The 18,044-nt window shown below is 45.1% G+C and overlaps 1 protein-coding gene across 1 annotated transcript in view; it reads right to left on the bottom strand.

Moving 5' to 3' along the window:
- LOC112123547 (dynein heavy chain 1, axonemal-like) overlaps positions 1-17,839 on the bottom strand; it is a gene marked incomplete at both ends in the record, with an annotated part of 26,692 nt that extends 8,853 nt beyond the window's left edge. Inside the window, 17 exons of the mRNA XM_026661794.1 lie at positions 404-564; positions 1,099-1,239; positions 3,130-3,234; positions 3,550-3,708; positions 4,409-4,528; positions 5,234-5,428; positions 6,077-6,254; positions 7,616-7,770; positions 8,370-8,461; positions 9,865-10,051; positions 10,330-10,416; positions 10,945-11,094; positions 13,360-13,473; positions 14,903-15,008; positions 16,026-16,214; positions 16,918-17,031; positions 17,676-17,839. Coding sequence (XP_026517579.1) covers positions 404-564; positions 1,099-1,239; positions 3,130-3,234; positions 3,550-3,708; positions 4,409-4,528; positions 5,234-5,428; positions 6,077-6,254; positions 7,616-7,770; positions 8,370-8,461; positions 9,865-10,051; positions 10,330-10,416; positions 10,945-11,094; positions 13,360-13,473; positions 14,903-15,008; positions 16,026-16,214; positions 16,918-17,031; positions 17,676-17,839 — 2,417 coding nt within the window. The remainder of the gene's footprint in view (positions 1-403; positions 565-1,098; positions 1,240-3,129; positions 3,235-3,549; positions 3,709-4,408; positions 4,529-5,233; positions 5,429-6,076; positions 6,255-7,615; positions 7,771-8,369; positions 8,462-9,864; positions 10,052-10,329; positions 10,417-10,944; positions 11,095-13,359; positions 13,474-14,902; positions 15,009-16,025; positions 16,215-16,917; positions 17,032-17,675) is intronic.
- Positions 17,840-18,044: the final 205 nt, after the last annotated feature.

The following is an 18,044-nucleotide window of genomic DNA, read 5'->3' as shown; positions in this document are numbered from 1 at the left end:
AGCCTCTTTGGGGTTAAGAATGAATGCTGCTAGCCCATGCTGGATGATTCTTGGCATGCAATGGCTAACGTTTCCTCCCCTCACCAGTTTCCTTGAAGATCCAGTACCCGGATTTCGGGAATGATCGCTGCTAGTTAGGCCAAATTGTGTAGCATTTAAGGGATAACAAGGAATCGTGCAACATCAACAGATTCTCACTACTGTCTTTCATTGGCCATTGCATCCAATGTTTCTAGCCCTCCCTGATCCAAAGTTAGGATTGGAGTGCCCTTTATTTCCCTCAGCCAGAGTTACATTTGGACTGTGTCCTTTCAGTGCTCAGGATGGAACCGAAGGACAAAGGTATTAACAGAGAGGTATATCAATGACAGGAATGCTGCCTTTGCTAGCGCAAGAGTTTTGCCTTTTATCCAGTTTGCTGTCAATGAGGTCCTGGGTTTGATTGGCTGAGGTGCGAGCAGAAAATGTTAGAAAGTGGGTGATGTATTCTAGAGGCAAGTTCTTCAAAAGCTTGTCTGAAATCGTGAGAGTCTTCCCAGTGCCAGTTGGACCAACACAGAGAACCTGCAGTGAGAAAAAGGAAAGGTAGTCATCATTGCAGTGTAAACCCGGGCAGATAGAATAACCATTTGTCAACTGGTTTGCTTTGACTGGCTCAGTGGGGACGACACAGACTCCTACCAAAACCAGTCAAGAACAAAAAGTTTACTCTCTTCGTTAGGGAGGCAGATTAGGATAACAGATCTCTCTCACAATGAAAAGAACTGAACTGGAGAAGTAGGGGAGGGAGCCCTAGAGAGTGGGGAAATCTTGGGTGGTGATTGGTCGACCTGTTAGAGCAAGTGAGGCTGAATCCGGCATCTGCACTGCCTCGGTCTATCTATGTAAAGTTGGCATCAGCTCAGTTGCTGAGGGAAAGGAATAATGATGCTTGTAAGCCAAGTACCATGTCCAACTACAGGAATGAATGTCTGCAGCAGGGGGAGAATTTAACTATATTAAGTATTTCTAAGGCACCTATCACCATATAGAAAATGGGACCACAGCCAAAGAGACAAAGGTTATATCCAAAAGCAAAGGCAAGGTCAAGACACATACTGGTTTTCGATTGGTGAGCAGCATTTCCAGCAGGTGGGCCATCTGGACAGTATTCATTGTGGGGATTATAATGTCACAGAAGCTTGTGTCAGGAACTATGGTGAACTGTGCAGTGTAATCCATCCAATTCACCCAGCCCACCTGAAAGACAGAGTTGTTACTGGAAGAAGCAACTGCCTGTAAAATGGTGATAATAAGAGTCAGCACTTATACTGTGCTTTTCCTCTTCAAAGCTCTTTGTATAGATTAGGAATGGATTTCTTAGGTGACCTGATTCCCGGTCACTTGCTCTCCTCTCTACAACATCTCTCTATATATTATTGTCCCCCAAAGCAGCTGACACTTTTACTATGGACTAAGGGCAGCCTGAGGGTTAGAGATTGTTGCCCCCAAAGTAACTCACTCTTGAATTCTTTCCGAAAAATTGGTTCAAATGTTGACAGAACATTTGAGATAGCTGCAAGAACAGACAGTACCATTAGAGAGAGACTTAAACCATAAGAGGGAAATAGATCTGACTGAAAAGGAGGAAGACTGTTTCATTGGAAACCTTTCTCTGTTTGTTGCAGACTCCATTCCTGTGTTCACCTGAAATGCATGGGGCAGAGAGGCTGTATGTGTGCATGAAATGAATTACCATCCCACTTGAAAAAAGCCAGAGGCCAAAACCTACTAACTCAAGGCCAGTCCAAAGATTAGGGAATGGGTCCACCAGTGAGGCTCAGAGAATCCTCCTCCAGATTCCATTTCTGAGGTCTTTCCCCAGTGCAAACACACCTCTACCCTGATATAAGGTGACCCGATATAACATGAATTCGGATATAATGCGGTAAAGCAGTGCTCCAGGGGGGCGGGGCTGCGCATTCCGGCGGATCAAAGCAAGTTCGATATAACGCGGTTTCACCTATAACGCAGTAAGATTTTTTGGCTCCCGAGGACAGCGTTATATCGGGGTAGAGGTGTAGCTCCAATGCTGCCTCTGCCACTGGTCAGAGAACCAGAGAAATGCAGGGCTGGAAGGGACCTCAAGAAGTCATCAAGTCCAGCCCCCTGAGCTGTGGCTGTACCAAGTCAACCTTGACCATCCCAGACAGGTGTTTGTCCAACTTGTTTTTAAAAGCTTCCAATCATGGAGACTCCGTGACCTCCCTTTGGAAGCCTATTCCAGAGCTTACCTACCCTTATAATTAGAAAGGTTTTCCAAATATCTAACCTAACTCACCCTTGCTGCAGATTAAGTCCATTACTTCTTGTCCTACCTTCAGTGGATATGGAGAAAAATTGATCACCTTCCTCAACATACTGGAAGACTATTATCAGGTCTCAGTCTTCTTTTATCAAGACTAAACATGCCCAGTTTTTTTAAACTTTCCTCATAGATCAAGTTTTCTAAACCTTTTGTTGCTTTCTCTGGACTCTCTTCAATTTGTCCACATCCTTCCTAAATTGTGGTGCCCAGAATTGGACAGAGTACTCCAGCTGGAGCCTCAGCAGTGCCGATTAGAGCAGGACAGTCACCTCCTGTGTCTTACATACAACTTTCCTGTTAAACTCCAAAATAATATTAGCCGTTTTTGCAGCTGCATCACATTGAGGACTCATATTCAGTTTGCTCATGGCTATCCCAAGCACCAGCACCATGAAATTGACATGAATCTTCTTATTTTTACTTCTCTCTCTCTCCCTTCCAGCCTTCTGAATAACAGTAGTGAAATTGACCAGACTTTGGACATTTCTCAACCAGGGGAAAGCCCTGAGCAATGGCAGAGGCACTGGAACTGTCTGCAGACTTGCATTTGGAAGCCCTACTTCACAATCACAAGGGTAAGAAACCTTTTTTTAAACACAACGTTCAATTTCTCTTTAGACATCTCCACCCAGTATGGCAAGGCTCCTTCTCGCCCGTGGTGAGTAGATATTACTGTGTGTGCAATACCTTAGCCTTAGCTGCTGGTCCCTCCCTTCTATTCTTTAGTTTGATGAATTGCTCAGCTTTTTAATCCACAAGTTAGAGGTGGGTAAAGTCTTTACCTCCTTGACAACATCTTCATCTATATCTTCCTCAGGATTGCTGAGCCCAGCATCATCCAGTTTATAATCATAAACCAGCCCCACCTCTGGGAAAAGTAACTGGATCTGTGGGGAATAAAGCAGAGCATGAATGTCACACCTGGCTCTGGTCCAGATCAATTGACCAACAGGAACCAGGCTAATATGGAGAACATTACTTTTCAGCAATGAAATTCTGTCCAGTCCATATGGCTTATCTCTCTCTATCCTCTTTCCTAGAGGTTTTGATGCAGATGTTCTGATGAAGCTTGAAGTTCCCCCCCTGTAGATAATACCCCATGAGGGACCCTTACACAAGTCTTCTGGAAATTCAGGGAGCTCTGTTACCCCTGTTACTAGGTGCTACCATCATGAGCTAATATTACCTTTACATCCACTTACCTGTTCACTTGCCATCTTCTCTCTCAACCACATGCTGAAGGCCACGCGGCTTTGGGCATCTCCAGTTGCACCCACACTCCAGATCAAGGAGAACATGAACCAGGGTTCAATCAGTTCTCCAAGTCGGTCAGCCTTCTCACGGGGAACCTTCCTAATTCCCTGAACATCCAATAAGCAGCACAAATTTAATCCTCACACACAGTTCAATTGGATTGGGGGTTAAATATGTGCACCTCAATGAAAATCTTGATGCCTCCATTTAGTTTATTTACTGCTTCTCTGAATGATTCTTAGATGAGTCCATTCATTACAGACTGTGAGCCAAATTCTGCTCTCAGTTACATTGGTGTAAATCTGGAGAAGCTCCATTGTTACTCTGGATTTTTGTTACTGTCAATGAGAGCAAAATTTGGCCTGTGGATTTTAATGCCTGTCTCCTTCAATATCAATACAAAGAAACTACCATCCCGGGTGTATTCCTAAATATAAATGTGCAACCTATTTCATCCAGCACTATAATTGTCGAGCTACTGTTGTAGTTAGCAGATTATCCTCTTGCTTTATAATATAATCCTCTATTGTGTACAGAGCTAGAGTCATCCTTCTCTGGTGTACTGCAGATAATCCTCAATATAACCATGCATTCAGCATGAGTCAGGGCAATGCTGTATGTAGATGAGCTTCAGAGTAACTGACCAAGCTCCCTCCAGCACTATGCATAGAACACATTGTTTCCCTGGAACTTCCATCCTGTAATGTGCACAGGTGGTAGCTCTGGTGTTCCTCCTACATTCTGCAGTTTAACCCTCTAGTGCCACGAGCAGCAATAGCAACAAACGGATGATACAAAAATTCCTACCTCAATGGGAATGAAAGGTTCAAAGAAGCACTCCAGTAGTTTGAGAAGGCTCATCGTCAGGTTACTGTCTGTTGAGGCAATTATCTCTTTCACTGAACTCCGGACAAAGCTGATGGACTCCTGCAAGGATCAGGCAGACACAGCTCAGCTCCTGTGTCATCTTCCTTTCAAGAGTTTATTTACCTCCTAGGGCTTCAGTTTCCCCTTTTCTCACTGCATGTTACATTTATCAGGGAGGTCACAGCTGAAAATTCTGCTATTTCAAGCTGTGCCCCAAATACCGGTCGCTTCAGCCACAGAATGGAGGCCAAGGAGAGAGTCTGAGTAAACCTCTTCTATTTAATACTGAATAGATTATAATACAGTAACAGTCCTGCTCTTTTTGCCATCATTGCTGATAAATAGCTTTTAAAATATTTCCGACAGTGCTCTGTTCTCCATCAAAATGATGGAAATAGCAAGGCTCAGTTTTACAATTCAGAGCTACGTCCCTCCGTGGAATAACTCCACAGAAGGAAACAGAGATACCGCAGGAAAGAATTTGGCGTGCTGATTATAAAAAACCACACAGTCCTTCGGGCCAGTATGAAGAAGTCACATCTATATGGATTAGTGAGTACATAAGTTATTAAGACCAGCAGATTCACTCTGGGTACTGGTAGCATTTAATCATTTAGGCATTTAATCTTAGATGTGGCTAAAATCTTAGATCTTTAGAAGGACCGACTACTCTAAAACTAACCCAACAGGTTCTGAGCAACTGGCATCCTAAAGCCAGGTCTGTCAGACAGACTGGGAGAGATCTGGAACATGACAGGAGCTCACCTCTAGAAATCTGCTGAAGAGGGATGCTAACTGCTCTGAGAAAGGCTTCATGATGTCTGGAATTTTCCTCAGCCAGCACCAAGTGAAGGGCTTGAGCCCCAAGAGGCTGGGCTCCAGGTAAACCATGCCGCACCGGGATACTGTGGCGGGGGAGGCAACAGCCAGGTCCTGTACTTCAAACATCATGGTCATCATCTGAAAACCATGGATGGAAAACAAGCATCTGTCAGCATAGCTCAGCCTTAGGAAAGAAAGGCTCCTAGGGTCTTTCAGCATGGCTCAATGATAAGATCACCTATTCGGCTCAAAGGAATCGGCTCTAACCAGTTCTCTGCCACTGGTGTTGGGAGGGAAGCAGGTAATGCCGCAGGGGAGTAAAGCGAATGCTGGGGCTCCCTGGGATTTTCACCTCAGTGGACTCAGACTCAAGCTGGGATTGTCAAAGAAGCAAAAAAAGTTAGAATTCCCAACACCCCTTGAATGTCAGTAGCATTTGGCTTAGCCCTCCTTTGAAAATCTGAGGCTCAGTGCCTGCCTGCAGAGGTACGGCGCATATACTGCAGTCAAACAGAAAGAACCAAATGTAGCTTGTCAGCTCTTTAGAGCAGGGACTGCCTTGTTCTCTGTCTGTACTGCACCTAGCACACTGGGGTCCTGGTTCGTGATGAGGGCTCTTAGCTATTACTGCTCTACAGATGGTAATCTCTGCAGGAATCCATCCTGTACATAATGTTAACTGGAAATGCAAAGGCAATTCTGCACCATGTTAGAGCGAGCAAACAGAGGAGAGAACAGCTAGAGAGGAGAGAGAAACAGGACAGCAAGAGGAGAGAGGTTAGTCACCTCTGTTAGCTTAATGATTTCTCCAGAGCTAAGACACAGCTTCTTATTATCATCCAGCACGGTGTTCATATTCTCAATCCAGACCGCATCGACTGGCCCATCAAACACATACCATTTCTTATTTGTATCACTGGCGATTGCTCCCACCCGAATGAGTGATGAAAGAATCCCATCCGTCCTGTAACATGGGAGGAAAGAGGCAAGAGAAGCTGTAACAGTTGCTTTCATTATATCTATCTCCAAGTGAAATTCTGACCCTGTTGAAATCAATAGCAAAATTTCCACCAACTTCCCTGGAGCGGGATTTCACTCTGGGTTCATATACGGTGTATCTGAGTGCCTCGCAAGTTTATTAAAGTGAGCAGATAAAGATGTCTCTCTCCTTCCCCAGTAAATCTCTAGAATCTGCACATCTTTTTAGCATAACATTTTTAGAAAACCTACCCCACTTTGTGAGTGAAGACCCCGATTCCTGTTGCTCCTATATACATAGCACAACATGGACACTAATAATGCATCCATACAATGCCAGTGGTGCTGCTGGTGATGAGTGGGATAGTGGAGGAGAAAGTGATGGATGTTGACGTCTGGGATTTAATCTGTATGTGAATGTCTACAGTGCAATTGCTGCTCAGACCCTCAATTGCACTCCCATTATTAAATAATTATTGTTATTTATATAGCACCACAGATATTCATGGCCATTGTTACCGAGATCAAAAGGAAACAGACTAGTCTGAAGCCCAGCTGATTAAAAGAGAGAGATTTATGTCTCTAAATGTGTTTTATATAGAGACTGTATTTTTTGTCACGCTGATGTGTCTATGTGCTGCCCTTGGGCAGGAACCACATCATAAATAAGCTGTCAAGCTTAACTGGAATATACTATAGAAATATCCTTCAATAAAGATTCACTGGAGCCCAGAGCTAGTGAGCTTCAGGGTACAGTATGAGAAATTTATTTGCTTTCGCTTTTCTCAGAGGTTTTTTTTTTTATTGGTTTTCATAGTTTTCTGGAACATACGTTCTTTAACTTTGTTCCTAAGCATCTGGCTGGTTTGACAGGAAGCGTTACAATAATGCAAGTGGATCTTACATTATAGCATGAGGATCTCTATCAATCCACCAAGCCCTTCTGAGCCAGCCTCAGAGAGGAACATTTAAAAGCCCAGCCAGTGATAAGTGGGCTGTCGAGAAGGGAGATGAGTCTCTCTCAATAAGGAGTCTGCAGAATGAGGATGGAGAACCTCTGAAATAATAAGTAGGGGGGGAGATATTCAAGCACAAAGATAGGCTCCTAATTCCCAATGGCAGGCAATGAGAGTTGGGAACCTAACTTCTCTTTGACTATCTTCCCTTAGTTACAGAAGGCCATCAGCACAAGCCAGATTTACACCCCACAAAAGGCATTCTTCACTCTTTCCTCTAAAGCAAGTAAAGCTCTTTAAGGTGCTGTATCCTACAGAGTTCATAGACCTAGATGGATGACAAGAAGCCCTAGACCAGATGAGAAGGAGGATGATGGGTTTTGTCCTTTACCATTCATGCGTTAGCAAGTCAAACTCTCCATAAAGCTGGCCCATTGTGATGGATTTCGGATTCAGTATAAAGTAGTTGACTGCTTCATAATTCCCACCACTGACCGAAGGCTGACCTTTCAGAGAGGTCATTGCAGCTGCCAGAACTCTGTAACACTGCAGAGACAGAAGGGAAGGGAATTAAACATTATGGCTTCTATGACAGCAATCAGAGGGGAAGTAAACTCACAGGGACATGATTCCGAAGACAGTGAGGAAGGAGGAGATGTAATGAAGGGCTTTCTGCAAGTGTCTGGAAGTAGCCTGGGAAATGGATCTGTAAGAAAGAGGCTGATCACAGAAAAGAAGGGAAGGAACTTAAATCACCAATACTAGCGGCTGATGAAATATCTGGAGACCCTACATGATAGTAGTTGAAGCTGGTCAGCCTCAAAACCATCCTCAAACTTCTGCATGGGACTCTGAAGTTTAGGACACCGCTAGTAAGCCTCAGAGACTGATCGCAAAGCCCAGAAGAGCAGGTTGCTAATATACTTCACCACTGCTACAAATCCATATTTTCATCTCTATTTCTAGTCAGAACAAAACTCTCTCACTCCCATAGCTGCTATGCATAGAGAGCTAGAAATGCTACAGCATTAGTGTTTTGTGCAAGATTTAACACTCTTCTATGATTCCCCATTCCACTCCCATCTAGCTATTCATATACATGCAATGGCTCACTGTACCCAATGCAGTGTCTCAATCACCTTTACCTTTGTTTTCCCCGAGCCTGCTGGCCCCACCAGCATGAGGCCATGGCGCACCACAGTGGTTTCATACAGCTGGATGCACTTTGTCACAAAACCTGAGAAGGAACAAGATTCTGAATGTGGATCTTGTAATCTGTTTCACTTGCCAGCAAATCCGAGGGCTGCATGCTCCAACTGGCAGAGTGATACTCAGACCTCAGTGGTTCAGGAGCCAAATTAGCGATCAGCATTACCCAAAAGAGCTACTGTAGTGTGAATTCAGTGTTTCATTTACTCTTTTATCTATCTATCTATATGTACACACACATAATGTGTGCGCATATATATATATATATATTATTTTTACAGCAAAATGACTGACCAAGTATTATTATTTTATCAACTACAATTGGTTCATAACACAGCAAAAGCCTCCTGATTGCTTAAGAATTAAATCACACAGTGTTTTAATATCATGTACTGCAAGGAGACACATTAAAAAGCCACTTGTGGCTCAGGAACCTCAGTCTTAGTATCACTGCATTAGAGTAATTCAGCCCTTATCAATCACCCAGTGCCTTTAATATCTATATTGTATTTCAATAGCTCATCAAGGAGTGATGCATCCAATAACAACAACAGATGACACCACATTCTGTATTGGATCCCTGCATTTCACTGTTCAGCACTGTCCCTGAGTAGCATGGCACTGAATAAAAGGTATCATCTGCAGTATTAAATAAATGGCAAAACAATGGAAAACAATTGTTTTGAGCTCTTTACTGCTCCTTTATAATGTATAAAGATTTTCTCAAATATGTGTTTTGGTTGTTTTAAACTTTAAACTTTGCATTGGAAATATCAGGTCCTGACTTATTCCATTTTTCTGGAGGCCTCTGACAAGTTTTGGAGACATTGAAAAATGACACCATAGCTGGAGACTGAAATCCAAGCTGCAGGTCTCCCAGTGTAAGAGTCAACATCCCTCCCACAGTCACCTAGAGCAGTGGTCTCCAAACTTTTTTGATCGCGCAACCCTATCAGTAAAAAAATTTTTGAGCACGCACCCCCTGCCGCGCCGGCTCTACCATTTTTGCCGAAGCAAAAAAAGAAAAAAAGCCACTCGGACTCCAACCCGAACTGACGAAGCAACAACGACAACAACAACAAAAAGCGCTCCTCCTGCTGCGCACCCCCAAGGATCCTCTTGTGCACCCCCGGGGTGCACGCACCCCACTTTGGAGACCACTGACCTAGGGGATAGGAGGGCTGCCACTTGGGCTTTAACCTCCAACTGTGATATCACTCTCCAAGTCCTCCAAACATTGCTTCAGACCCCTGTGAAAGAGAGGGAAGTCAGGGCCTGATATTTCTGCTGTACCAAGCAGTAAAACACCAGGAAAAAAGTTGATGCAGCTATTTTCACATGCCATAGAGAAGGCAGCACATGCATGTGCGTGCGTGTGTAGGCACACTTTAGTTCACTTTGCCATTCACCTTTAAGAGCTTTTCCACTTACCTTCAACATCCTTCAGGTTGTCTTTGATGCAGGATTTGTGGATTGCTTCTTCTAGGATGCCATATTCAATAGGCTCCTCTTTGATCTTGGGAAACAAGTCAGAGACAATACCATTGAACAGCTTGAGGTCATCCTGGAGGAACTTGGGTACATTGACATCCCGGATGGCCCTAAGGCAGATCAGCTCCTGCAAGGAATTAAGGACCAATAGTTAAACAAACTCTGCTCCCCTTCCTGCTTCCTTCTGCAAGATGCCCGTCACATCCATCATCCTCAGCCTGGTTTGCCAGGGTCTTCACTTCAGGAGTCATGTCTATTTTGTTCTTTGCTTTTTCTCAGGTTGCACCTCTGTGAGCCCTTTAAAATTCTATCTCCCTGGAATTCTTATTGACTGCAGTGACCACTGCTGGTGAATATAGAACAATGTGTGTGGAACCATAATGGATGAAACTGGAGTGTACTTGCTTCATTCATGGTAGGATTCTCTCTCTTTAAGTTGCCAGCAGCTGAGATCACAGTCTTCACAGCTCTCATTCCAAAGTCATAATGGTCCTGTAGCAGGCATAGAGGAAATAACTAAATTAGACAGCGCATCATCCTGGAACAATGAACCTGCAATCTCAATCTATTAGTTGGGGGGAAGGGAGTATTTCCTTGGAACAGCAGCCCTCCCACCCACATCAGTTTGCTAGGTAAGCTAGAAAAGTCATCTCCTTTAACAGCAAGTATTATGCCCCAGGAGCATTATCCTGGGTGAGGAGGTGGAGGGTAACTGGATGAAGAGAGATATTAAAAGGAACTGCTGTTGGGCCCAAGTGTCATGCAAGAGCAGCTCTGAACATTCATGTAAAGTAAATGAAACTACAGCATGAGGGATAGCTGGGCCACAATTGGATGCAAATCAGCATTAAAGAAGAATGAGATGGATGAAGGAGGGCCACAGATGTGGTTGTGAAAGTGGGAAAGGCTCGAGGGCCTGTGGAACATTAAACTACTATGGAGTCTTGAATTAAGAGAGACACTCCAATACTCCATGCCCTTCCCATTTTAAAAAAAGCTATACATCAAGAAGTTACAGACCTGGCTGCTGAGCTGTTCCGATGACAGTTTGAACGTAGTGGTGATCTTCTTTGCTAGGACCTTGGCGTCATTGAACCCAAAGGAGTAGAGAGAAATCTCTGCAATCATGGAGTAATCTGGAACCATCATAGCCACAGGACGGAAGAGAGCCTGGAATATACAAATCCATTAGGACGGGATGAAGACACTACTTTATTCCCTGCTCCCTCCTCCAGCAGGTCTAGACCTGTGTGAATTCTACTCCTAGGCTGAAGCAGGAGCTTTAGAACATAAGAACACAAAAGCAGCCATACTGGATCAGACCAAAGGTCCATCTAGCCCAGTATCCTGTGCCCCAGCGGGAATGAACAGAACAGGCAATCATCAAGTGATCCATCCCCTCTCACCCATTCCCAGCTTCTGTCAAACAGAGGCTAGGGACGCCATTGATGGACCTATCCTCTACGAACTTATCTAGTTCTCTTTTGAACCCTCCTCTGTGGGATCTGTCTCAGTGTTTACTTACAGATGTGTTTCTTGATATCAAAATGATCCTAGAATCCTACCAAAAGCATCTTCTTTTATCTCTTGTGGCATGGGCACGCCCAGATCACCAACCACCCTGCTACACTGACTGGCAGAAGCACGGTGTTGTCCATTTCTTACAATACTGGATACATTGTTCTCTAAGGTTCAGAATCACACCTCAGTTCATGCTGGCTAAGCTGGGGTGGGTAAGCTGGAGTGGCACAAAAAAGCCACACAAGCTCTCCTTTTCTGGGAGGTCTGCTGGAGATCAGTGCTATTCACATAGGACACAATGGTGGTAGAGGAGAAGGCAAAGCCTGGACAGCCAGAGAACAGACTGATTCAGTCCATCTCCCCAGCAGCCTCCCCAGGTGGGCTCCTATGGATCCCCAACCACAATGGATAGCTGCCCTGTCCCAGTTAAAATCTTGAAGGAGGGCAGCAGCTGTAACACCTTCTGCCCTCTCTTCGGGTGAATCTCTGGTGGGTCACCAGGTGAGAGAGGGAGGAGCAATTTACAGTTTCAGTGACTCTGGCCTCAGACTTTGCACAATCCACAGTTTCACTATTAACAGTGTAAATACCAAGGTGGAGTTCCATCCTGAAAAGGTACAGCATAAAAATGGCATTATGGAGATGCAGGTTTAGTGTCTCTCATTAACACATTGTTATAACTGACTAATTTTTAACTATCTGTGCCACAAGCTCACCTGGACCCACTAGCCAGGCCAGGTCACACTCAGCTCAGGTGCAAGCAACAAGAAAACCTGTTTGCTTCTTTCACAGTCATTATGAAGTTTGTAAAGTTAAGGGCCTGTTTTCTAAAGAAGGTAGTGATTTTAGGTGCCTCCATTTCTGGGAGCCCAACTTAACATGCCTGATTGGATTTTCATCGGGCACTCAGCACACTGAGGAAATCAGGCCCTCTCCAGCTGAGGCCCCAAAATCGCATGGCTCTTTGGAGAGGGAGATCTGGATGTTTCTAACTACATTTTATTTTTCTTATTGCATCCACTCTGTGCTGAGTATTTTTCCAGCCATTTCCCCAGCAGGGCAGAGACCAGCTTCAGCGAGCATCTCAGCTTTCATGCTTGCTAAAGGGGTATGGCATTGGGAGATGGAGCTGTGGGATTGGCTATGCCAGGGCTACTGCAATGCACGTGGCCTCCTGTACACCCTGGCAGGGTACTGGTCCATCAGGAAATAATGTGAACACTCATGCTTAGGTGGTGCAATTTCACTGGAGGTAGCAAGGAGTCTCCACAACACCTGGGAAATCGGTGTGCCTGTGGAAAAGGCCCTGTAGCCGCAAGACATTGTAATCACGAGCTGTGTCATTCTTTTAAATCCCCTCTAAAGACAGAACCAAGAAGTCAGTAAGCTGTTTCTGAAACTGAGTCTTCCATGCTGGGCTGCTGCTAAATCCCCAGGTCAGCCCACTCTAAGATGCCTCTTTACTATATGGAACAGCAGCCACAGGCTTCCCTTATTAAATGTTAGGTCTCTCAATCCCTTAAATATTTGTCTGTTCAACTCCTGTGACTTGCCATAATCCCAAGTGGGCAGCTATATCCCCCTCCCATCTCTATGCGAGGGTGAGGTACAGCATATATTCGTTTTTCAGTAATGATCTGGATAGTTTAGGTCCTTATTTTGCCCCCATCTCCATAGTATCATAGTAATCTTTAATGTATTTACCCTCTCAACATCCCTGTGAGACCGGGCAGAGCTATTATCCCCATCTTACAGATGGGGAACTGAGGCACTGAGACACTAAATGACTTGCCCAAGGTCACACAGAAAGTCTGTGGCAGAGCAGGGAATTGGACCCAAGTCTCCCAAGTCAGACTAGCAGACCATAGAACTATCCTTCCTCTCTGTGCTAGTGCAGTGATGGTGTTTACTGACCTTTAAGTTATCTGGTAATTCAGTGCGTCCAGCATATCCAGGGTTCATGGTGATGAAGACTGCACAGGATGGGACCAGTGGGATCTCAGTTCCTTCAAACATGAAGCGGTCCACCTAGAAAACCAAAACACGGCCATGCCCAATAAACAAAGGCAGGGACTCTAGAATTAAATAAGCAGATGACAGGATCTTCCTTTGTACCAGAAAAACAACCACTTTCCCCTCTATATTGAAATTAGCTACTAGGGACAGGTATGGGTCACCTCACTGGTATGAATGACTAGCTCTGGCTCCCATACAGAAACCCAGTCTTACGAGCAGTATTTCTCCTCCTTTTATGAAGAGCCCGGCTCTTAGACAGAAGATTTACTGATCACTTACAATATTTCTTTTGCTCATGAAGAGGCTTCCAACCCCCAGCTATAAACAGACAGACGCCTTCACATTTATTCTGTCTGTGAATTAGGGACAGAATTAATTTGTGGCATGAGGCAAGAAAAAGCCTGAAATCCCTTTTAAGAGAGAGGGGACAGTTTCAGATGGTGGATAAAGCAGCAGAATTCATTGCAAGCAAGTTTCTACTAAGCCAATGTCAAGCAGCTTCGGATCTTAACCTTTATCAATCCTCCCAGGAGCAGCACAGTGGTTGGCTGTTAGAATTACTGACTGCTGAATCTCCATATGGGATCAAGAACTCAGAGGTGTGTGTGTGTGGGGAGGGTCGCTTTGGAAATATCTAGGGGCTGGATAACACACTGTGAATTCCTCCAATCACTTATGAGCAACTGTAGCGGGGTGGTCCCCTGTCCTGCCTGAAAGGGCTTAAAACAGCCCTGGGAGAGGGCTGTGGCAGGGGAAAAGCTGGGCTGATTGGGGAAGTGGCCACAGCTGGGCCACGCCCCAATCAGACCACAGCCGGCCCCTATAAAAAGGCTTTCTGCCAGGAGCACAGAGAGACTCCTTCTAGCTTCTGAGAGGGAGGGACCTGGCTGCAAGGACCTGAGTAGAGCAGGGCTGGGGAAAGGCAGAGGAGCTGGGGAGGCTCCAGCCTGCGGCCTAGCATAAGGCCAACAGGTACCAGGGGTTGCAGAGGGCAGCCCAGGGGTAGGCAAAGGCAGCAGGTCCAAACCCAACCTTGCCTATGATGAGTGGCTTTTACACTGCAGTAGCCCAGACTGAGGCAAGGTGGGGATAGTGGCTGGGGGTTCCCCAGATAACGGGACACTGGGTCTGGAAGGGACACGGGGACCAAGCAGAAGGGGGACACCAGCCTGCAGAGGGCACTCCAGAGGCTGGATCAAGAGCTAATTCCCAGGACACCAGCAGGGGTGAGTCCCGCACGTTTACAGCAACTATGTTGACTTTTTCCTTGTCACAACAGTACATCTTACTTTTTGCATTGCAGTGGAGGCCATCAGGAATGGTAGCACAGTCTCATCTGTGTCACTAAGTGTCCACATTGGCTCTAAGATTAGAACCAAATATAGGACAGAGAAGTAAAGGACAATGTCTGGATTGCCCTTCTCTATCTTTGAAGACTCACCCTTTGCTGCTGGGCCTTCTGAATGGTTGTGATCTGTTGAGCCACTACGGACAACACCTCAACGTCAATGCGGTTAAACTCATCAAAGCAAGCCCACGCGCCGGAGCTGAGAAGGGAAGGGAAAACCAGAGAAGTGTCAGGAACACAGAGATAGGGAGAAATTCTAGCAGTTCAACCAGCCCTAAGTATCAGTTCTGTGTGGGGGTGGCCATGTGAGAGAGAGGCAGGAAACGAATCCAACAGTCCTCAGCATTGCTGCTAGGATACTACACCATTGTTACCTGGGCAGGTAACCATATGGGCAGCCTGATACAAACACAGCATATTACAGGCCTGCTATTGAAAGGGACATCAACTCAGCCTTTCATTTTGTACCCATAATGTGGGTGCAGCTGACATAATTTAGACATCTAAGATGCCTGCATTGCATTCCAGGAAGAGACGTCTGTGCATGAGAGAGGCGCTCTCATCATTAGGGATGTTCAAAAAAGGACATAAAACTACTTGCAAAAAAAGGTCTGACAAGGGATATCGGAATGCATTGGCTGCACGTGTGCAATGCACAATTGGACCAGCTCTGTCTGTTATGCAGAGAACAGGGGGCCAATTCTATAAGGATTCCTTGGGAACCACAACAGGCTCTCCTGGCTACTCAGTCATGGCTATGGTCAGCAGGTTCTCTCCTCTGGAAATTTAAAAGGTCTGAGGACTGACCCTAGCCGGACATGTAAGATAGTATGCAAAGGGTCAAAGATGTACATTTGAGCTGGTAGCATTTGTAGACAGCCCCAAATGAAAATGGTGTAAAACATTTTATTTTTGCTTGGCAAGAATCCAACTGTTCCTTTATACTGGCACAACAATGCCTCTATGTTTCCTTCCAACAGGCATAAGGCTAGCATCCTGCGGCCGTTCCATCACTCATTAGTTTTGGAACTGCAAAGTTCCTAGATGATTAAAACAATGCAGAAAGGCCTTCTTCATTCCCCCTTAATGCTATGCCACAGCTCCCCTCTTTTCCTTATGGCTATCGCTCCAAGGCCCTCATCCAGACTGCCAGCACCTCCCCCCTCCCACCCACTTGTAAGGCACAGGTGGCATTTTTATTTTTCACTTTTTGCACCTGGCTAGTCCCTTCAGGAATTTTCCCATAGCCATGAAGTCAAGCTGGTCGGAGCAGTTGAACACTACTGTCTGTATGGCTAGAGCTTTCCCCAGATCTTTAGTTGTTTCAGTTTTGCCTGTTCCAGCAGGTCCTGCAGGTGCTCCTCCAAATTTTAGATGCAGAGCTCCAGTAAGTGTCAAGTAGCACCTACAGCAATGAAGAAAACAGTGATCATTAGAAGTGTTCCTACTTGGGCTTAAGAACTGTAGATCCCATTTCATTATTTAGGGTGATCTGCTCTATCTATCTGCCTGGCATGATCACTGAAAATCCATCCCATATTATTCAGAGAGCTTTACTTACATATTCAGCAAAGTGTACAGGGATTTAGCTAAGCGGTTTCTGTTAACATTAATGGGAGTTGCATGGCTAACCCCTTGTACAATTTGATGGAAATTCACTGTCTGTCTGTAAGGAGTATGATTACTATACGAGAGCTAAGTATTATTATTATCGTTACTAGGAAACACACATATTCCATGGTACTGGTTTATCTGTCCAAGGATGTGTAATCACCAAGAATAGAATGAGCCCTTTGTTATTCAGCTGGATTTTTTTTTATGTCTCAGAGCAGTTCACTAAGAATCATGCCATAGCATAAATCTTTAACTGGCTGGTGGGAGCATGGATCATTAGGAATCCTGTAGATCCAACATCAGTAAGGGCCCAATCTACCTCATCTCAAGTAACACCTGGCTATACAAACAGTCCCAAGGCTACTTGTGTAATTAAGTGCTGCTCAGCAGGAGTAAGGCTGGCAGAGGAAGATCCTGGATTTAACTCAGAATGAGATCTGTTCCCCCAAAACTACACAGATGCTTAGTTATTATTCTCTGAATAATCTCTGTACCTGTCAGTGAGGGGTGTGATGACCAGGCGTCCACTGTTTCCCAAATATTCATAGCCATAGATGAATTCAGCATTCACTGCTCGGATGTACAGATCATTCCTTGTCCAGTAGTATCTAATGGTGAGTGAAAATGGAATCTCAAAGACAAAGAAGTACTGGCAGAGGTACAATAATAGCAAGAGCTAAAAGAGACACTGCTTGTGGCTGATAAAATTTACTGCACTCCAGGCTCTAGGAGTCATGCGCTACCTCAGCACTGGGTCAGAGATAATAAGTAATTGCTTTAGGAAGGCAGTGGTGTTGGCTAGAAGGACAATCCTGACTTCTCTGGGTGCCAGGAAACAATTGTAAGCAGGAGGTGCTGTGCAAGGGGAATGTCTACAATCCTCACTGGTTAGGACATCTGATAACATTGTCAAGAATCATGCCTCCCCACTGGGCATGGGCAGGCCTTTAGAATGTTGCGGCACAGTCTAATCCATGTATCACATGCAAAGAGAAAGTGCCCCAGAGCCTGGGTCTGTGTTAACATAGCCTGACGGAGGCAGGCATGGGTTACAGATGCGCAATCGTGATGGTGTAACTGACTATGATATAGTCCTAAAACATTCAATCCACTTGGCTCTAAGATTAGTCTTAAATAGACACACTATGCAAACACACTTGATTTCCCTTCATGTTACTGATGCTGCCGATAGGTAATGATAATGGATGGTGGCCAGTGAATCCAGACCATGTTTGATGGCTGTTTCCCTTACCTGAGCTGAGAGATCCACTCAAAATCATTCTCACTCATCACATTCTCCTCAATCAGCTTAGCAGCGACATCCTTGGCATGGACTTCAATCACAATGAGAGCTGATAACACTGTTCGCTGCATCCTCGACAGCTTTCCTCGAACAAGGGCTACCAGATCACTTAGCTGTGCAAGGAAAGGGAAGCTAGTCAGAACCGGCTCTGAATTGCATTCTGACTTCTATTCTCTAACCAACAAGGTACTAAACCAACAGTTCTCAAACTGTGGGTTGGGACCCCAAAGTAGGTCGCGACCCCATTTTAATGGGGTTGCCAGGGCTGGCTTAGACTTGCTGGGGCATGGGGCCAAAGTCCGAGCCCCACCACCCGGG

This window comes from Terrapene carolina, unplaced genomic scaffold (genome assembly GCF_002925995.2).
Source record: "Terrapene carolina triunguis isolate 2854851 unplaced genomic scaffold, T_m_triunguis-2.0 Scaffold17366, whole genome shotgun sequence".
Classification (NCBI taxonomy): Eukaryota; Metazoa; Chordata; order Testudines; family Emydidae; genus Terrapene; species Terrapene triunguis.
The sequence above is the reverse complement of the archived record's forward strand: the minus strand, read 5'-3'. Positions and strand labels throughout refer to the sequence as shown.